The 18,274-nt window shown below is 45.3% G+C and overlaps 5 protein-coding genes across 7 annotated transcripts in view; 2 read left to right on the forward strand and 3 right to left on the reverse strand.

Moving 5' to 3' along the window:
* LOC133392697 (signal-induced proliferation-associated 1-like protein 1) overlaps positions 1-2,336 on the reverse strand; it is a 78,637-nt gene extending 76,301 nt beyond the window's left edge. For both annotated transcript variants that reach the window (XM_061653321.1, XM_061653320.1), the window contains exon 1: positions 1,088-2,336. The gene's annotated coding sequence lies outside the window, so the exon portion shown is untranslated. The remainder of the gene's footprint in view (positions 1-1,087) is intronic.
* A 1,127-nt stretch (positions 2,337-3,463) lies between these two features.
* On the forward strand, positions 3,464-7,206 carry LOC1277488 (protein fuzzy homolog). Its single transcript, XM_316955.4, has 3 exons — positions 3,464-3,657; positions 3,735-4,813; positions 5,125-7,206. Exons 1-3 carry the CDS (start codon positions 3,580-3,582, stop codon positions 5,180-5,182), a joined length of 1,215 nt encoding a protein of 404 aa, XP_316955.3. The 5' UTR covers positions 3,464-3,579; the 3' UTR covers positions 5,183-7,206.
* Positions 4,870-14,516, reverse strand: LOC1277439 (proton-coupled amino acid transporter-like protein CG1139). Of its 2 annotated transcripts, none has more exons than XM_316954.5 (4): positions 14,382-14,516; positions 8,173-8,932; positions 7,798-8,107; positions 4,870-7,723 (listed from the first exon to the last, which is right to left on the reverse strand). In XM_316954.5, the coding sequence occupies exons 1-4, from the start codon at positions 14,412-14,414 to the stop codon at positions 7,306-7,308; spliced, it is 1,521 nt and encodes a 506-aa protein (XP_316954.5). In that variant the 5' UTR covers positions 14,415-14,516; the 3' UTR covers positions 4,870-7,305. The 2 variants fall into 2 exon arrangements, with proteins under 2 accessions (XP_316954.5, XP_061510511.1); XM_061654527.1 differs by lacking the exon at positions 14,382-14,516 and adding an exon at positions 13,494-13,920.
* A 6-nt stretch (positions 14,517-14,522) lies between these two features.
* Positions 14,523-16,012, forward strand: LOC1277437 (dolichyl-diphosphooligosaccharide--protein glycosyltransferase subunit DAD1). The gene is made up of 2 exons (XM_316953.4): positions 14,523-15,659; positions 15,754-16,012. Exons 1-2 carry the CDS (start codon positions 15,452-15,454, stop codon positions 15,882-15,884), a joined length of 339 nt encoding a protein of 112 aa, XP_316953.2. The 5' UTR covers positions 14,523-15,451; the 3' UTR covers positions 15,885-16,012.
* A 55-nt stretch (positions 16,013-16,067) lies between these two features.
* LOC3291731 (uncharacterized) lies at positions 16,068-18,088 on the reverse strand. Its single transcript, XM_554948.4, has 2 exons — positions 16,293-18,088; positions 16,068-16,228 (listed from the first exon to the last, which is right to left on the reverse strand). The coding sequence occupies exons 1-2, from the start codon at positions 17,982-17,984 to the stop codon at positions 16,145-16,147; spliced, it is 1,776 nt and encodes a 591-aa protein (XP_554948.4). The 5' UTR covers positions 17,985-18,088; the 3' UTR covers positions 16,068-16,144.
* Between the last annotated feature and the right edge of the window lie 186 nt (positions 18,089-18,274).

An 18,274-nucleotide genomic window follows, 5' to 3' on the forward strand; every position in this document is an offset into this window, starting at 1 on the left:
GTGGGAAGGACTCAATTATATATTTTCAAATATTGCTTCATTAAGTCGGTTGAGTTAGTCGGCAAGAGCGATCGAATTAAAACAAATGGATCACTGTAGAGCGAAGCGACACTACACACGACATTGAAGCATAAAAAAGATACTTCCTAGCATCCTCCTACTTAACATTTGATGCCATCCCGCGCGCCAAGTGCTACAAAAATGAGCTTTCGATATCACAAATGAATCAAACCTGTCCGCCGAAAACAGTCAGGTAAGCACATAAAATTTCACAAACGCGTCAAACGCCACCTACGCGGCAAGCGTGATGAGCACACAAGCAAGCAAGGTGGAATTCCACCATCATTTCGTACGTCACCACTCGTCGTCATTGCCAAAATCCAAGCTGCTAGTGATGCAGCGGCTGCTGCTACTGACTAGGATGATCTCATGGGTCAATCATTCAACTCTCAGTGGAGACTGTGCGTGCTACACGTCATGGTATTTTAGTTTGCTTTTTTTTCTCTCGAGTGATCGTTATCTCCACCGCAGTCGTTTGGAGGATGCTGGATGAAGCTATTATTCAATCGCAATTGATGTGCGATTTACTGCGTTTGCAACAATAAAACGAGTTTTTACTGCTCATCATCGAAAGCCGGTCCGATAGCCGTGTGCCAACAGCGCAGTGTGAGAGTATGCCGGGGTTGGTGCAATGACGCGCGTTCGATTCTCGACGAGAGGCACGAAATGAGGAACTTTTTCAATAAATCTAGTTAGACAACAACTCGTTTCAGTGATTTCTGAACAGTATTCAATGGTTTTTCAATGTTATGTAGAGTCAACTGAATTTACAACCAAACACAAAAGGAGGTTTTTTATAATTGGCTTTCATCCTAATTTTAATTGATGGATCAACCACAACCAATTATTCAAGCAACACAACGGGGATATATCAATGTCGGCAGAAGTAACCAGTTTTCTACAATAATCAAACTTCCATGTAATTTTCAATTTAATTGTTTTAATTCCCGTTCTTGGCTAGGCCGTTCCTTTCAGCCTTTTAAAATGCTTAGCTAGAATAACTCACTCAATACTTCGAAATACTCACATTCACAACATCCGAAGAATCCGACGATAGGCGCTGCTTCACCGGAACACAGAACAGAGCCAGATTTGCTGTCCTCTTCTAGCCTTCGCACACGGGCGAGGAAGGGAGAATGGATCGCGGTAACGGCGGGCGGGAGTGGCACTTTATATCCGGGACACACAGAGAGCCTTTCTTTTCTTATTCTTTTTTTGCCTGCTTCTTCGGCCTTTGAACACACCAAACAATGCTCAGCGACGCAACTTTTGTTTCTCGGCACTTTTTTTCGGAACTAACCCGCCACCCGTTGGAATCACAAAAATCTAATTAGATCGTATATGCCTCGACCGTAGTACACTTTGTACAGCGGGTTTATTTTTTCTCGCTTTTGATAGGCTTCTGCTTCACGGCTAAAAGGGTTGTATTTGTTTCACTGCTTCTTTTTACTACTATTCACTTCAGGATCGATCACTTCAACTCGCGCTTCTGTTGCACTCGCGCGATACGCTTTGCTTCCCTCTTGCTCTCTCTCTCTGTCGTTCCGTTTCGTTGGTGTCGTCGTGTCGTTGTCGTTTGATAGTTGCATACGGAAGCTTGCACTTTCGCATGCCTCTCCCGTGCACTTTTCTACGTACGCACGCCTGTCATATGTGTATGTGCGTGTGTGCGCGTAGAATAAAACACTGAACCTTCTTCCTGCGCCAAAACCTTCACAAACCGGGTGCGAAAAGGCGGAAAAGATCGTGTTTAATAAAAATACACTTCACGTCACTGCTCTTTCTCTCACTCTTTGCTCCTTCAAGTATGAGATCACCGCGAAAACGCTTGGGTCGTGAAATTTGCTTTAAAACATTCTTCGAACTGACCCCTTTAAGAAGCTTGGCACACTTGGATTCTGGATGCTTTCACTGCATTTCTTCTATCAATTCACCACAGCCGTAACTTGTTGCTTCTCCTTCGCCCCGTGTGTCAAGCTGGTATGATGGAATTCTCTTTAGCACAACATAACCGACGTGATGCGTGTATGTGCGGGGTTACTTTACGAAAAGGCACAGAATTTGCATCACTTTATTCACATCCACTTTTCTTCTGTAAAAACATCCACTCACTATAGAAAACACATCAAAAACCACACTGTATTGTTCGCCACCACACAACCGCGTTCGGTGCAGGGGACGCTTGATTTCGTACCGAGAGAAAAAAAATTCAAACGCTAACCAGCCAGGAGCATCCGCTCAATTGAACGTTTCGAACTGAAGTGAGAACGGCAAGCAACGCTCGCTGTGTACGCGCAATGTTGCAAAAGGAAACGGGCTGCTACATATGCCGCGCGCACCAGACCGGATGACGTTCAATAACCGCGGCCATGTTTGACAGTTGATTTCGGTTGGTTGTGGGCAAGGTGGATTTAAAAATATCAGGTGGTGGACTCTAGTGCATTTTGACAATTCGTCACTTGACGTAAGGTCCCCAGGATTCAAACTTTGTTTACATTAATTAAATTTGTTCATATAATTTATCTACCCCATTTTTTCGAATAAATATTCTTTAAAAATATATTTTGGACTTTGTGAGTTCTTATTTAACATTGAAACGTACATTAAAGTGTGTTATTTTGTGTTATTCTGTGAATTTATTCTAGAATTCTTTGTGTTTTCGTCATTTTTGATGATAAAAATTAAGAAATCATTATTTTTGTTCAATTGTTACATTAATTCCTCATTATCTACGAGCCGCATGGACAATTTACTTGAGATTAGAACTCATGCTAGCATGATTTTAAATTTCGTGCATAAACAAATCATCAAATCTTTTGTTAATATATTACGTTTTTTCGATAAAATCAATAGACACGCACTAAAATGCACATAATAACAAAGAAGTCTGCTATATTTGCTAAGCTTTGTGTGCGGAAACCAATGGTCAACGGTTCTAAAATGACGTAAAGTCCCTCAACTATGGCGACCCCCCAAAGGCCCTAATCCACCACCTGATATTTTTAATCCACCTTGGTTGTGGGGTAGAGACACCCTGTGTAGGAAACCATTTTAATTTCACTGCAATTCTGGGTTTTCTCGACATTTTATAAGCTCAAGCTCATTCAAAATTTGAATTAACAAAAATCAAATAAGTTCTGCGTAAAACAAAAATCAACTTTCAAGAATTTACACGACCGCATTCAAATTTATCTTGCAAGTGCGTCCTGTTGCTACATTTCGAACTTTATTAAATTCTTTAACTCATTAACCCACATATTTTCCTCAATTATATCTGTTTAGATCTAAAAGTGTTTTAAAAATGATTAATGGCTCAAGTTGCGTGCAAGTTTGTTGTTTGTCACTTTCGGCAGTTTCAGCTGTCAAACGGCACATAATGATCGTACCTCTTCTTGGAGCCCTCACAGTCGGGTTGTTTATGTTTACAAACGTCATCAGTTATTATTTATTTTATTTTTTATCTCAAATACTTTTTTTTACTACCGGAACAAATAATCTTTAAAGTTAACATAAAACACCATGTCTATTCACTTAATGTGCCTCACCTCGGATGGTGGTGTGCCGATTTACTCAAAGAAAAGAGGTGACAGCGAAACCGTACGTTCAAACCACGAACCGATCAACCAACCCGCCGATCGTCACCGATCTAATACAAAGATTTACTCAATCCACAGCTTCCCTTTTCCACCATTGCCTCGCTGAATGGCGTTCACATGTTCTGCAAATCGCAAGGTGTCGATCTGCCGATCACCTACCTCGAGGACAGCATGATCATGTGGAAAGAGTTCGAGGGTACGATCGTCATGATCGGCATTGCGAGGGACATCACCGAGAAGACGCTTCGCCATCTGCTGGATTACTCCTACCAGGCGATGGTGTTTTGCGTCGGCATACAGTCGATCAAGAAGATTAAGAACATCGATCGGTTCAAGCGGGAGCTTAAAAACTACTACCCACTGATCGACCAGCTGCTGGAGGTGGTCGAGACCGATCTCTTCCGGTACGTCGACTGCATCCTGTGCTCCGAAAGCATGGGCATGCTGACGAAGCTGAACGAGTTCAGCGTGCAGATCGGTTCGCCCTTCTGTGCGATCATGGTGCGGCAGCGGATCGCCTGCGGTACCGAGGGCTGGTGGGATTTGGACGTGATCGATCGGAAGCTGCTGATGCTGCTGCTGAACGCGTCCAGCACGATCCAGCAGGATGTGCCCGTCTATTTGCCCAAAAAGTCGCCCAGCATTGCGTACCGCTTCATCAGCATTCCACTGACGCAGGGTGTCAGCATCTGTGCGCTGTGCGGTGCCGAACCGAAGTACGATGTGCTGCAGGGGATGAGCCAGCAATTTTGGATGAGCGAACTGGACGTGCTGATTGCGGCGGAACAGAAGTACCCGAAAAGTTTCCCCGCAAGCGTTGAGCTGGATGCGCACATTTTGGGCTTTTTGTTGCTGAATCGCGAGCACGCCAAGTATGTGATGTCGCGGGGCGGCGTACCGGCACTAAACAATGCCCCGGGGGGTAAGGCGCGATCGGGTACCATCTCTGGCGGCTCATCGGCCCACCGGTTGGACATACTGCGATCGTTCTTTCATCAGTCGGTGGACGTGATGGAGGATACGCTGCGGGAAGGCGATCGGGTGATGAATCTCGAGCAGTACTGGTGCTCCGACTACCACAAATGTCACGCACTGATCGAAGGCAGCAACGTCCTGTGCGTGCTGTACACGTCCGCCATTCCGACGCACATTATGAGGTAAATTTTGAAATGCTTTTGGATGGTTTTCCTCTTATTGAACGAACGCAGCCGAGTTAATTATTAAAATAGTTAGTTAAAATTGTATATTTTATTATCGTCGGTTACACGGATAGCAAATCCAAATGTCTATTTAGTGTATGTGTGTCTTTCCTCTGCTGTCCTGGAATAATAAGAACGGATACGCAACACGTACACGCCTGTAGCCTAATGTAGACACTTGCTAGATTCCCTACGCATGGTTTTTCCCCCCTCTCTGCTCATCTCCTAATCCTTTCCTTTGCCTTTCTTCTCTTCCTTTGGTTAAATAGGATAGTAACACAAAAAACACTGAACACGTTGATATCGGATAAGGATGTGTGCTGGTGAGCTGGTAGCCTCAACGGACTGACCGTATGCGGAGGGAAACCGGGAGGAGCTTTACTTTATCATTCCATCATCACCTACATAATGGCAAACATTCGCACATTCGGTTTATTTATAGTGTTCCATTACGTTACATTGCCCACTTGTTGCCAGTCGTCGAACGAAAGGAACGAAACAGTGAAACGCTGATATTGATGATACAGGGTTTTCCAGGAGTTCTCGTAGCTGTGGGACACTATATAGACTCTTTCCTACATGAAATGAACTTAATGTAATGGGAATTGGACTCTATAGCACCCTTGTTGGACACATCCAATTGGAATTTCCAAGGCACCTGTCCAAAAAGGGCGCCATAGAGTCCAATTTCCAACATATGAAGTTCACTTCGCATAAGAAAGAGTCAAGGAAGTGTCCCACAACTATGAGAATCCCTGGAAAACCCTGTATTGCGCATGCGCTTGCGCAACGTACTTTAAATGTGTCCTCCTACACGTGTTGTAGCTAAGGGCAATTGGAATAATATGATACTAAGCATTGTGGATAAGACGTTTACTTTAAGTTCGGCTACTTATACCGATCTGGCTGCTAATGCTTATGAAGGGGAGTGGGTAAGGGGAAAGTGCAAATAAAACAAGAAACAAAATAAACTTTACATATATAGGAGTGAAATTTTAACAACATACAGCTTCAAGATCGCTCATTATTGTCTAGCGTTAGTTGAAAATTACCTAATTGGAAGAGAACGAGTAGAATTGTAAACGAGTATAAACCAATGTTCCATTCCCCATGTGTTTTCGTTGCTAAATTCGTTCATGGTCCCGAAACTGGGATATTCCTTCGCGTGTTACTCTCTCAAACAAACTAATTTTCTACAAACAAAACAGTTTACATAGAGTAGAGAAAGTAGTTAACAGATATCAATGTCCTGCAATATACTCCTTCCACCCCAACTGTAGAAGAATTATTATATTTAATCGTCTACGTATTCATTCATGCGCTTACAAATTAATAATGCTGGCGCTTATATGCAGGCCATCTTCCACCCACAAACTGGTTAACCTTACGAAGAATGAAACAAAACGGTGAACAGCCTTTTTTTCGTACAGTAATTAGCACTAGTTGCTAAACGACTAAAGATTTTTGGAGGAGGTTTTGAGCGCTTTTTGCATAAAGATGCCGCTATTGCCAAACGCCAAACGAAAATCACACCTAAATGCTATCCACGATGCTCCCTTCCCCCATCCCAAGTGGTTAGGCTTGGAGAGGAGAGCTTAGGTTATCTGCACTAAACTTAGTTGTAGTTTTTTTTACAGTATTATCACCATCGATTGATGTTGCTTTCTATTACTAAGTGGAACAAATTGCTCTGTTCACTTGTTTTCCATTCGCTCAGTGCATTGCTTCACTCCCTTAACCGTACACATTCGTTCGAGTAAATATTATTGTCATGCGCTTACATGTTCCATCACTTTGGCGATTGGTTAAATTAGGCATCACCGCTTTGTGTTGCAGTTGTGAGTTGTTGCTTATGGGAAATGTTGCTATCGTTATTATCATTTGTATGTTGTATATTCAGTTCAGCCACTTTTTGTTATGCCTCAACCGTTTTACAGGTTGGATTGGAAGCATTTGCTACACACTGGAACGTTACATTACACACATGGTAAGGTGGATTTTGTTTTGTTACAGATAGGTCGAGCTGGTACTTGAATCAACCGGAGTTTGGGGATTGTTACAATGTTTATGGGATTTATGGTAATTGTATCGCTTGAATGGTGTCAACCTTCCAACCTTCCTTCCAACCTTACAATTATTATTTTAATTTTATATTTAACTCCTTTAATGTGTGTGGTGACTGCCCATTGAAGTAACCTAAACTGATACTTTGTGAACCTTTCCTTTGTTCAAAGCGTATTATTATGTTCGTACACAAATACACACATGATGACCCTTTTTTATGCACGCATCTCACGCACAACTACACAATATCAAATAAATTGCTCGAAAACAAAACAAAACAAAACAAACAAACAAATACACACACACAATACATACGCCTCAATGTACACGATTGCATATCCCTGTGGTTTGATGATCGTATCGAATGGCAATGGCCGGGCGCACCTTTAAACCAAATCCGGGTTCAATATTTGCGCCACGCTTGTGTACGTGCCAAAGATGAAGCCAAGTATGCCGAACACCATTATTGCAATGTCCTTCCACAGGACCCAGTAGTGTCGGCCGAGCTTGTCCGGCCAGAAGGTAACGATTTCGATCAGCGGCGGAAAGATCAGTGCCAGCGTCGAGCTGCTAACCGCTCCCACGAGCGAAATCACCGCGCCCAGGTTCGGTATCATCGCGGCGAGGATGAACGTAAACACGACGAGTGAAACGCGCGCAAGATATTCGCCGATCAGCCGCGACTGTTCCGTGTGGAGCCGGCGGCGTATGTGCGGATTCAGTATCGACATCGGCACGAAGAACTGTAGCGAGTAGGAGAAAAAGATGGCCAGCGCCATCATGATGCGCACCAGCTGGGCAATGCTGGAAATGAAAGGGGTGGGGAAATTAAGCAACGTTCGACCGAACTTTAAACTATCGTGAACGAAAATACATACAACTCGTCGCCGGGAAGATTAAGCGTGATGCTGCCCTTAACCGAATCGCCGTACTTAAGATAGCCGAAGAAGCCGACCGCTGTGTAGAGGCAGGCGACAATCACCATGCCCGTGTTGAGCACACCCGACCAGCCGCCAAAGTCTTCCGGTGTTTTCATGTTGTTCTCCAGCGGCAGTACCATGCCGATGCCCTCGAACGCGTAAATCGCTGTCCCGAAATATAGCGGCAGCTGTGCCCAGGACGAGTACGGCTTGACGGTGTGCGTGTTGGGCAAATCCTGCAGCATGTAGTAAAAGGTACAGGACAAACCTACAGAAAAGAAAACAACAGATATTACTTCACTGAAACTCTCAACAAACAACGCTACAACATACCCGTAACCGTAAGTAGCGCGGCAATCAGCGAGATCGGTGTGAGGTACTTTAAATTCTTCACCAAATTCAGCAGCACCATCGGGATGAGCAGCAGCAGCAGATAGATGCGCGTGTGCAGATCGAAGAAGTAGTGCGCAATCACTTCACGCAAATTGGCCGCCACGAACACAAAGTACACGCAGCAAAAGCCGAGCTGCGTTATTACCAGAAACATGTTGATCAGATTCGTCGCCAGCTTCGAGTAGCGCCGCAGCCCGATCGGGCCCGACTCGAACGCCCGTTGGCACACGTCGGCGAAGCTGAGCGAAGGGACCTGCAGCCGCCGGCACAGCTCGTGCGAACAGTTCACCAGCATGTGCATGCAGTGGGTGCAGACGGCGCCCATGAACAGCGTGCCGAACAGACCGACGTACAGGCCGGCGTGCTTGAACGCGTCCGGCATTGCGAGGATGCCGGTGCCGATGTTACCCTTCAGCAGATGGATCATCGTGTCCAGGTTGGTGGTGGGATGCTCGAGCGTACGGTGCATCGACGGTTCGTACGGTTCGCCGGAGGAGGAACCGTACGTCGGGTCTTCTTTGGACACCAAGCTGTCCGTATCGTTCGATGGGTCGACGATCATGTTTTCCGGTGAGCTGCGCAGATCGGGACGGGCAAGGAGCCGCTGGTGTTCGGCGACGTCCAAGCCGGATCCGTTGCTACCACCGTCGGCCGCATGTCCAAGGAGGGGTTCGCGTTCATTTTTCATCTTTCGTGCGCCCTGGGAATGGGAGACAGAGAGAAGAGTGATGGCATGTTAGAGGCGTTTTTGGTAAAAATTCTGCTTTTTAATATGAAAAAATGGCTTTAAACAGTAATTTGAAGATCATGAGAGGTATAATATGTGCCAAAATGTGAATAAATTGAGGTGAAAGTACACACAGATTGAATGGAATGAAAATAGTGCACGTAATTTGACAAAAAACGCTTGAATTGTTGGGTGCAAACTGTTTATAGGGTTTTCTAGTAGTTCTAATAGCTGTGGGACACTTTATTGATTCTTTCTTAAGTGAAATGAACTTAATGTAATAGGAATTGGACTCTATAGCATCCTTGTTGAACAAAAATCTAATTGGAATTGGAACAAGGAGCTAGTCCAAAAAGAGTGCCATTGAGTCCATTTATCAACATAGGAAGTTCATTTCCCATTAGAAAGAGTCAAGGAAGTACCAAACATGGAAAAAATTCCATTTTCAATTCCTCTCTATGACAGATTACTGTTATCACGTGGGTACAGAAATGAACAACATTTGTAATTACTTTAAACAATTTCTTTTCAAACAAATGATATGTGTTATCGTTTCTTCAAGGGTCAAGGAATTTTCCACTCTCTACTAGCCATACACCCACACACACACACACACGTGCTCACGCAAAAGGCAGGAGGAATGGAAATTTTCCACCCCGATTGGAACGCTGTTCAGGCAGCCGGTGGCAGCCGTACAATCTCTACCCTGCAGGGGACTTTCGGGCCAGGTAAAGCCGGTATCCCGCCCTTCTGTTAAATCGCTTTTCTTTATGTTGCGATTCTATTTGTCCTACATAAACAGCAGGCCCTAACGCAGCCCGTCCTAACGGACGCATGTTTATGCTAAGCATAATGATAAGGCAGTGGACGGAGATACAGCAGAAACAGGAGCCAGGCCGGGTTGATGGTTTTCCTGTGCGCATTTTTCAACCAGGCCACAACCAAACACACCACTGTACTGATAAGCGGGTCCGACATGAGGAGGGAGTGTGCCGGCTGGGATGTACTAAGCAAACAGTCGACAGAGCAAAAAGGATACAAAGCAAAACAATACTAAAACGCTCCAAACAACCACTTAAAGCCTAATTTTAAAATTATGTGACAAAAGAACAAATTCTCGGTCAATCGCGCGCACACACCCACACGCAGCTGAAATAAAATGAAAGGTAAATATTTGGGCACAACAAATGCGACCGAAATTAATTTTTAGCTCTCAAAAATCGATCCTTCTGCTAAAAGCGGCTAGGGACCAAGGAAAAGATTTAACCGACAGTGCAACCAACAGTGCCAACGAAACGAACAAAATTACATTCTGTTCCCTGCCCAACATATCTGTAGGCAGTGTCGGAAGGTTCACTCTGCGAGAAGAAATGTATCTCGCAAATTCCGTGCCACATTCGTAGTGTTCCGGCAGGACAGTCGGAATGCCAAGCAGCAATCGTGGTTATCTTGCTATGTCGTCTACCGCGAGAAGTTCGCAAGAATGGGGCATTTTTTTGGGGGTGGAAGCTTTAAAGCAGCTTAAAGCCGGTTTTCCGTGCGAAGCGTTCAAATCACTTGAAAAGAAAAAAGAGCTTATTTAAGTGAAAAATGGGTACTGCAGTTGAGTTTTAGGATTCAAAGAAGCCCCGTGTGTGACACGTGTTAGATAAGGTTCATATTTTCTTCACTCACTCGTCGGACTGTGTCTGATTTGTCTCACCCACGGAAATGAAAAGATAAAATGAGCTTTGTGTCATGTCACCGGAAATAAGTTATGGCCATTGTGCTTGCTGATGTCCAATAGAAATAGAGCAAATAAACCAGCAACCTCAATTGGACAAGCGCCTATTAAATATTCTTTTTGACGTGTTGCCCCTGTTGGGATGCTATATGTATCTCGATTTCTTCACATCATATCCCTCAAAAGCCTCTTTGCGGATGCTGGAGGGTAAAAACGGTTAGCGCCTTTTTATCACACACAGACCAACCCTCATTCCAGAGTGACTCCCACACACACACGCGCGCTTCAGTTATGAAAAACTACATTGAATACGTGTTGCTATGCCAGTAAAGCATTCCCTCTTCACGCTGCTGTAATGGTGTAGTATTTTCACGTCTTTACTGTATGCTTCAACGGCGTAGTGTTTGCCCCTAACACCATCATTTGGACCATTTCATAGTCAGCTTGAAGGTAGGCACACTTTAATACCATTGATGTACTTTTAGACCATTCTGAAGGATCATTTCAGTGGCCGAAAGATGCTCTCTTTCAAGGAGAGTGCTTCTGTAGTATTCCGCCCACGAAAGAAGATTACCACAAAATTCGCAAAAAGTAAGAGCCCTAATTACAAAGCCGCCCACTCTGTCCTGATGTGACACTATCTGAAATCTTAATATGAAGCAAATTCGTTAATAATTACTAGCAGCAACATCAAAGCGGCTGCACATTGCATTGAACCTTAGCTAATTGTATACGTTCGGTTGAGCTATTTCTACCCAACACATGGTAAGCAAAAACACGAAACCCTCAGAAACCAGCACCATCACTGTTTGACGGTTCAATTAGTGCGAGATTTTGGGGCCTTATCGCGCTCAGCTGATGTGACGCGAAGTGCTTGCCGGGGTACGCTTGCGTGCCTGTAACGGGCAGTGTAACAAAAAAGAAAAGAATGTCCAATAAAGTTCATAGAACCAATAATGGTCTGATTCGACGCAGCAACAACAACAACAACAACGGCGGTCCGCGACCGGCTGCGTATGACGTGTTCAAAGTGATTTAATTTCAAACGATGATTCTTTTTTTGTTGGGTGCTGCCCGGTTGAAAAGTTTTCTGAAGATGAGACAAACAAAATGTAGAACGAATTACGGACATTATACGCCCTTTTGCTAACCTGATAAGCGGCGGGCTCTGGCCGTTATATTGGCGGCTTTTTTTTTGTCTTGCGTATGCCACGTGTCGGAACGTTCGTTTGCTCTTAAAGGTCAGATTCTATGTTTTTGCAAAGCAGCAACAACTTCACCATAACAACACAAGTTTCTATTGAGTTTCAGCATGTTTCAGACAAATAGAAAACCTTTTTCACATATTTGTTTCCTCGCTAGAATGAAACAAAGGGAAATGGTAACTAAAAATTATCCAGAAAAATAAACAAAATGAATCATTCGCTGCTTCCCTGAAGTGAAGCTGTTTGAACCATACCGTGCTTCATGCGAAGCAACTAACCCACTCTCCCACAACTAATAAACCCTGTCCATCGCCATCAGTAGCAATATCACCTTCATGCAATTTTTTTCTTTTGCCGTTTGCTATGGTTAGAGCTGTTTGCTGCAGAACAAGGATCAAATTACTTAGCACATTCAGGCTGCACACGAGCACACCCAATTAATACTGCTGTTCTGTTAGCAGCACGTTCCCTCTATTTATCACAGACCTGCCTGTTCCGGTGGCCATCGGGAAACGGGCAAGATGATGCTGTGTGTCTACAATCCGTCCACAGGTCGTTTCTACCCCTAGCACGGTGTGCTAAGCTTCTCATTTGTATTCATACATCGACACCACGGGGTTCGTTTGCGGGCCAAAAGGGGTTTGGCCGAGCGGGCTGATGCTTTTACAAGCCACAGAACCTTCGGAGCGGTGGCTCTAGACATTCACTTTTGCCCAACAAGATAAGATTGTGTGAGTTTTGCTTCCTTTTTCTCGTTGCTCATCCCTCCCGAACACACACACTACTGTCCATCCTTCCGGTCTTGTGCGATTTGGTCGTACATCACACATCCGCACCCAAAACACTTCTTGCCTCGCCCTGGAAACGGGTTTCGGTGTTGGGGGCTGTAGAATAATGCGGCAGATGGGAAGACGAAGATAAATAATTTCACTTTCAGAAAGTTGCTTTCATCTCTTTCACAATATACTGAGGAAAATGTTTTCCATCCCACGCACACACACAATCCATCCAAATCTTCCGTTTTTCATCTATTTGCGGTGACTTTGGGCATTACATCGATTCATTGAAATTGGCCATAAATGGTACCACCGTTCACGTGCAAAGCGTTGATTTCAATGGCCTTAAACCGATTATGACATCAGCCGCTACATGCGTGGCTTGCCGACCGGCCCACCCGGTCAGGGTACGGTTATCGATGCAGTAGTAGCACTCAGTAGGGCAGGCCATCATCGGTTGCCCTTTGGGTAAGGAGGCTGAGCCCCTATCGAAGCGTACAAATTAACTTCAAATCGTGCGGGCTTTGCCATGGATTCTGTGTGATGGTATTGGGACAGGAAAGAGAGTACTGTGATTCATAATTTATAATATAAAGTTATTTAGATGTTAAGGCCAAAACTGTGAAATTATTCAGTGCATGTGCATTGTGGAGTTCATACAGGTACTGTGCACAAATTTAATGGCTTTAATCCTTCGTGCTTGGTACAAAGATGCTCACACAAACGAAGGCAAACAAAAAGGAACAATTGAAAAAAAACCAAGTGCAGACATAAAGACAAACCGAACAAAATGAAAAAAGCAATAGGTAACAAAACGGGACAAAACTTACAAACAATTAATTCCACTCGTCGCCGGTTGAAGCACAATTATGCGGGTTTATCTGCTTCCTCGTATTATTCGCGCGTTTCTGCACTGCACTGCACTGAAACGAAGTTCCTTTTCCGGCCTTTTGGGTGGGGTGGGTGGTGGTAGCCTGTGCAGTCCGTGGTGCAACTGCACCAAAGTTCACCAACTTGCTGGATGCTGCTGTGCGCGCTATGAGTCAACAGGCGTTTTCTGGCGCTTGTTACAATCGAAGTAGCAGCTGAAAGGCGCACACACACAGTTGCCTAGTTATCTGCAATTTTACTCTGTTTGCCGGTTTCTGCAGCAATCTTCCCTTTTCTCTGCATTGCTATCACGAACTTTTTGTCTTTCGTTTGTTAGTGCGCTTGCTACACGGTTCGAACGGTTCGCTGTAGTAAGAATTTTAATCATTCAACTAAAAAGAAATAAATGAAAATAAAAGAAACAAACAGAAAAACCATAAGAAATTTAACAGAAAACTGACAGCAGAAGGAATCCTCTCTCTATCGCCGATGCATTCGCACGAATTGCACGTGGGTATAAATAGAGCCAAACCAGGCAGCGGATGCACACGTGGATTATATAATTTATGTAAGCTTTTCCGAGGAGGGTTTCCCTCCCGGTTGCCGTGTTTTTCTACCCCCTTTTCCACCGCACCACGAAAGGGCGATGCCCTTTTCTAGTGACAACCAAACAATATCGCGTCATCGAACACCACCAGGGCATGCTTTGGTGCAGGTGGCAAAATGTGAAATGTTGTGTTGCCGCTACCCTGCCCGAAAGCGGGGTAAAAAAAGCGACGGAAAACCTAGTTGGGATGAAAATCGATTGCATCTGAAAGGGTCAGGAAATGGAAACCTATCCTACCTACCTGTAGATTGATCAGCGGCGTGAAATCTTCCATAGTTGTTGAGCTTCCAATAGGAAAAAAATAAACAAAAGTATTTCTTTCTTCTCGCGCAAAGCCCTTCTGTGGCGCTGGTTGAACACAACACAAGCACAAGGACGCACAACAAAACAAGACGCACGCGAAACACTTTTACCAGCACAACAGCACAACCATTCTCGAAGCACACAGAAAAATGCACACACACACTCGAGTTGTGAATAAATAGAAAGCTTCCACAAACAGCTGTTATCTTGCCGATAGTGCCTTTTGGTGGTTTAGGCAAAAATCACAAAGAGATAAACGATATTGCAATCACTTCGCAATATCGCAACAAAGGGGGGGGGGGGGGGTGCACTGCGTAGGAATGTACGGGACACAAACAATGAACACGCACAAGACAGCCTTTTGATTTTCTTCCTTTTCTATATAAAAGCTTCAATGAGACACTTTGAAGAGAGGCCAACACGTGGTAGAAAATACAAAACGCACCCGAAAACACTTTGCATCCCTTTGGCGAAGGGAAAATGTACACAAATTTTCCACTGTTTTTATCGTTGGTTCGCCTGCTGCGCGGTCCGTACGTCTGGCGCTCCTCAAGTCCCAACTTTGTATGGCACCTTTTTTGACAGAATGCCTTGCCCTTCGGACGCGATGAGGCTGTGGTGCCGAGACCTGCCGTCGATTGGTGTACAGGAAAATAAACTTAAAAACTGAAAATTTATAAAAATTGAGCAAATTCAGCCTAATAGATATGGGTCATTTTATTGTTAATGTTGTCCTACGCTACACAGTTTTGAAAATAAATTTTTATTCGAATTTTAAATTAAAATGTTCAGTTCCATGCCCTGCGGCTTTGAGAACTGAAATCGCTGGTATACACTCACCCGTTTTGCTCTGCGCTGTCAACCGGGAAAGGCACACGTCACATAAATACAACACAAAAATCTCAATTCCAATCGGAAAGATCTACGCACGGCCTCACACATTCCTTTTTACGTGCTAATTGCTCGCTCCGCATCCGTGTCCAGCGGCCAAAGCCAACGCTCTCCACCATGAAGAACCTCACGGAAGTGCTGTACAAGTTCTACGACGAGTACGCGCACAAAACGCCCAAGAAGCTGAAGATCGTCGACGCCTACTTGCTGTACATTCTGCTGACCGGCATCACGCAGTTTGTTTACTGCTGCCTCGTTGGAACATTCCCGTTCAACTCGTTCCTGGCCGGGTTCATCAGCACGGTGAGCTGCTTCGTGCTGGGTGGTACGTAACGCGATAGCGCCGTGTTGTTATCATTGCCCTGTTGCCAACACGGGCTAATGTTTTCTTTGCCCAATTGCACTCCCCTTCATTCCAGTGTGCCTCCGCCTGCAGTCGAACCCCCAGAACAAGGAACAGTTTTTGGGAATCTCGCCCGAGCGTGGCTTTGCCGACTTTGTGTTTGCGCACATAATTTTGCACCTGGTCGTGGTCAACTTCATCGGTTAAAAAAGAACCGCAGCCGCCGGGCTGATGCGGTGTGCATTTTGCGTGTGCAATTAGGTGTTGTAAGGTGGGATTAAACAATTACACGAATAAGAATTGGTAAATACATGAAAGAGTGTGAGTGAACTAAACGAATCATTTTCGCTCTAAGAATAAGCTCCGAAGCGTGTCAAGATAAACGGAAGCTTTTGGTAAGTTGACCCGGGAACTGCTCCAGGATGCTTTGGGTGTTTTATTGTTCTACTAGCTTTCCCTAAACTCGCTCATCTTTGTTCCTTTGGCTCTAGCAATATCCTTCTAAGCTCCTCCTCCAAAGCTTCTGCCGTCTCGTGCCTGCAGATATTAACCTACAGAAAAAATATAACAATTATTATTATTTTTATTTAGACTACAAAGTCTAGTCCAACTCACCATTCCTCCGGCGATGCCCTTATCTTCCAGTATTCGTGCTTTCAGCTTCATGAGCCCCACGGGCGATTCCCGATCGCTCAGACAGTGCCGCTCATCAAGAACGTCCACATTCTTCACCTCACCACCAGCCAACTTTACCAGAATCCCCGCTATGTTTAAATGCTTCACTGGTGCATTGAAATGTATCGCCACGATCGGAATTTGTTTCGTTTCCTTTAACCGGTGCAAACATTCGGCCACTTTCTTCAGCCCAGGCCGTACCAGAAACTCGGGCGCCGCACGATCCAGCGCAAATGCATCAGCCGAAGGTTTGCGTACCGATTTAATTATGTCCCACGCATCGGGCAAATCGATTTCCGCACAGGTAAGCAGCAAATCCTTGCGCGATTCCAGCTTGGCACGCTCCTTCCGAAGGTTCTGCACCAGCGCTTTATCTTTGAACAGCAACCGAAAGAGGGCGATCGATTTACGGTCACAAATCCACAGCGAAAGAATCGTATCGACCAGCAAATCGGAGCTGTACCGATACTCGCCGGCTTCCACCTTGAGCCGTATTGCCTTTTCGAGTAGGTTCATTTTCACTTCGGGGTATGTTTCGATCGGCACACCGAGTGTGGCACAGCTCCACAGAAACGTTGCGATATCCTTGGGCCGGCAGGATTGTGACTGTGTTTCGAATCCGTGTTTCCTCACCTCCGCATCGAATCGGCTCCAGCATCCTTCCACGAACAGGCCCGCCAGCGTGTCGTCCTTTATCCGATTGTCCGCTATGTAGGCGAACAAATGCGAAAGGCCGCGGAAATCCAGCTCCTTACTGTCGATGTTGGACTCCGTGAACGAGTGCACCTTCTCCACTATCTCCCCGGAAGCGAGCCGATTCATACGGGCACATTTTATCAGCGTCACCAGCAGTGCCGAATCGTCTCCATCCCCGAATTCAACAATCTCCTTCACTAGCCGGCTCCCAAACGCATCCGATTCGTCCACCATTCGAAGACTCGTTTTGTACGTTGCATTCGCCAGTATGACGAAATCCATCCGGCTCATGTCCGGTGTGAGGTAGCGGGTCAGATGTTGCTGCAGAAATTCCTTCATCAGCATCGCCCCCGTTTTGTTGCGCTTCCACATGCCGAGGAAGAAAACGATCGACAGAAAGTCTCGCTCATTTTCCGCACCGTCGAACAGCTCGATCAGCTTCGGCAGGGCCGCCTGGTACGACTTTAGCTGGGCGATTTTGTTCGGCAGCAGGTACATGAAGCAGTGCAACATTTCCAACAGCTCGCCCGTCGTTGCCCTCGGGACCCGGCGCACACACTCCTCGTCCAGCGCGTTCACGACTTCCGTGTACGATCGTACATCCGTTTTGCTGCGGAAATCAGTCGTAAAGGCGATCAGCTTGGCCAGATCGACGGTTGCCAGATCGCGTATCTGCTGCCCGTAGGTGCCCACATCCGGCAGCGGGTAGAAATTGGACACCTTTAAGCTGCACTTGGTTGTGTCGGTAAAATCACGCTTCGTGTGGGACACGTGCCGGGAGAAGCGATGCATCAGTGTGCCATTTTCACCGTCCGATGTTTCGTAGTGGAACTCCCGCGGGGAAAATGTACTGTACCGAAGGAGGGAAAAGGCTGGTTGGGGCCATTTCGGTGCTATTGATGCTGCTGTACCGCATATTCGTATTAAACGCAACATTACACAACTCGAGTCTTTTCTTGCACTGTTGCACCCTTTTTTCCTTTTCGCGAAACAAACGGTTCGGCGGTAAACAAAAGCATGCGACCGTCTGGGTGAGCTGTCAAATCGTCACGTTTTGTGCCCAGGTGGCAGATGGGTACAATTGATTTTGAATTTTGAACAAGTGCACAGTGGCATTGGGTATTTTTGGGTAATTATTCAAAACAACCGTTAGGATATGGAGTTTCAGAATTTCAGAAAAAGCATATTAATTACATAAATTTCGCATTTCGTTTCAAAATAACAGA

This window comes from Anopheles gambiae, chromosome 3 (assembly GCF_943734735.2).
Source record: "Anopheles gambiae chromosome 3, idAnoGambNW_F1_1, whole genome shotgun sequence".
Taxonomy (NCBI): Eukaryota; Metazoa; Arthropoda; class Insecta; order Diptera; family Culicidae; genus Anopheles; species Anopheles gambiae.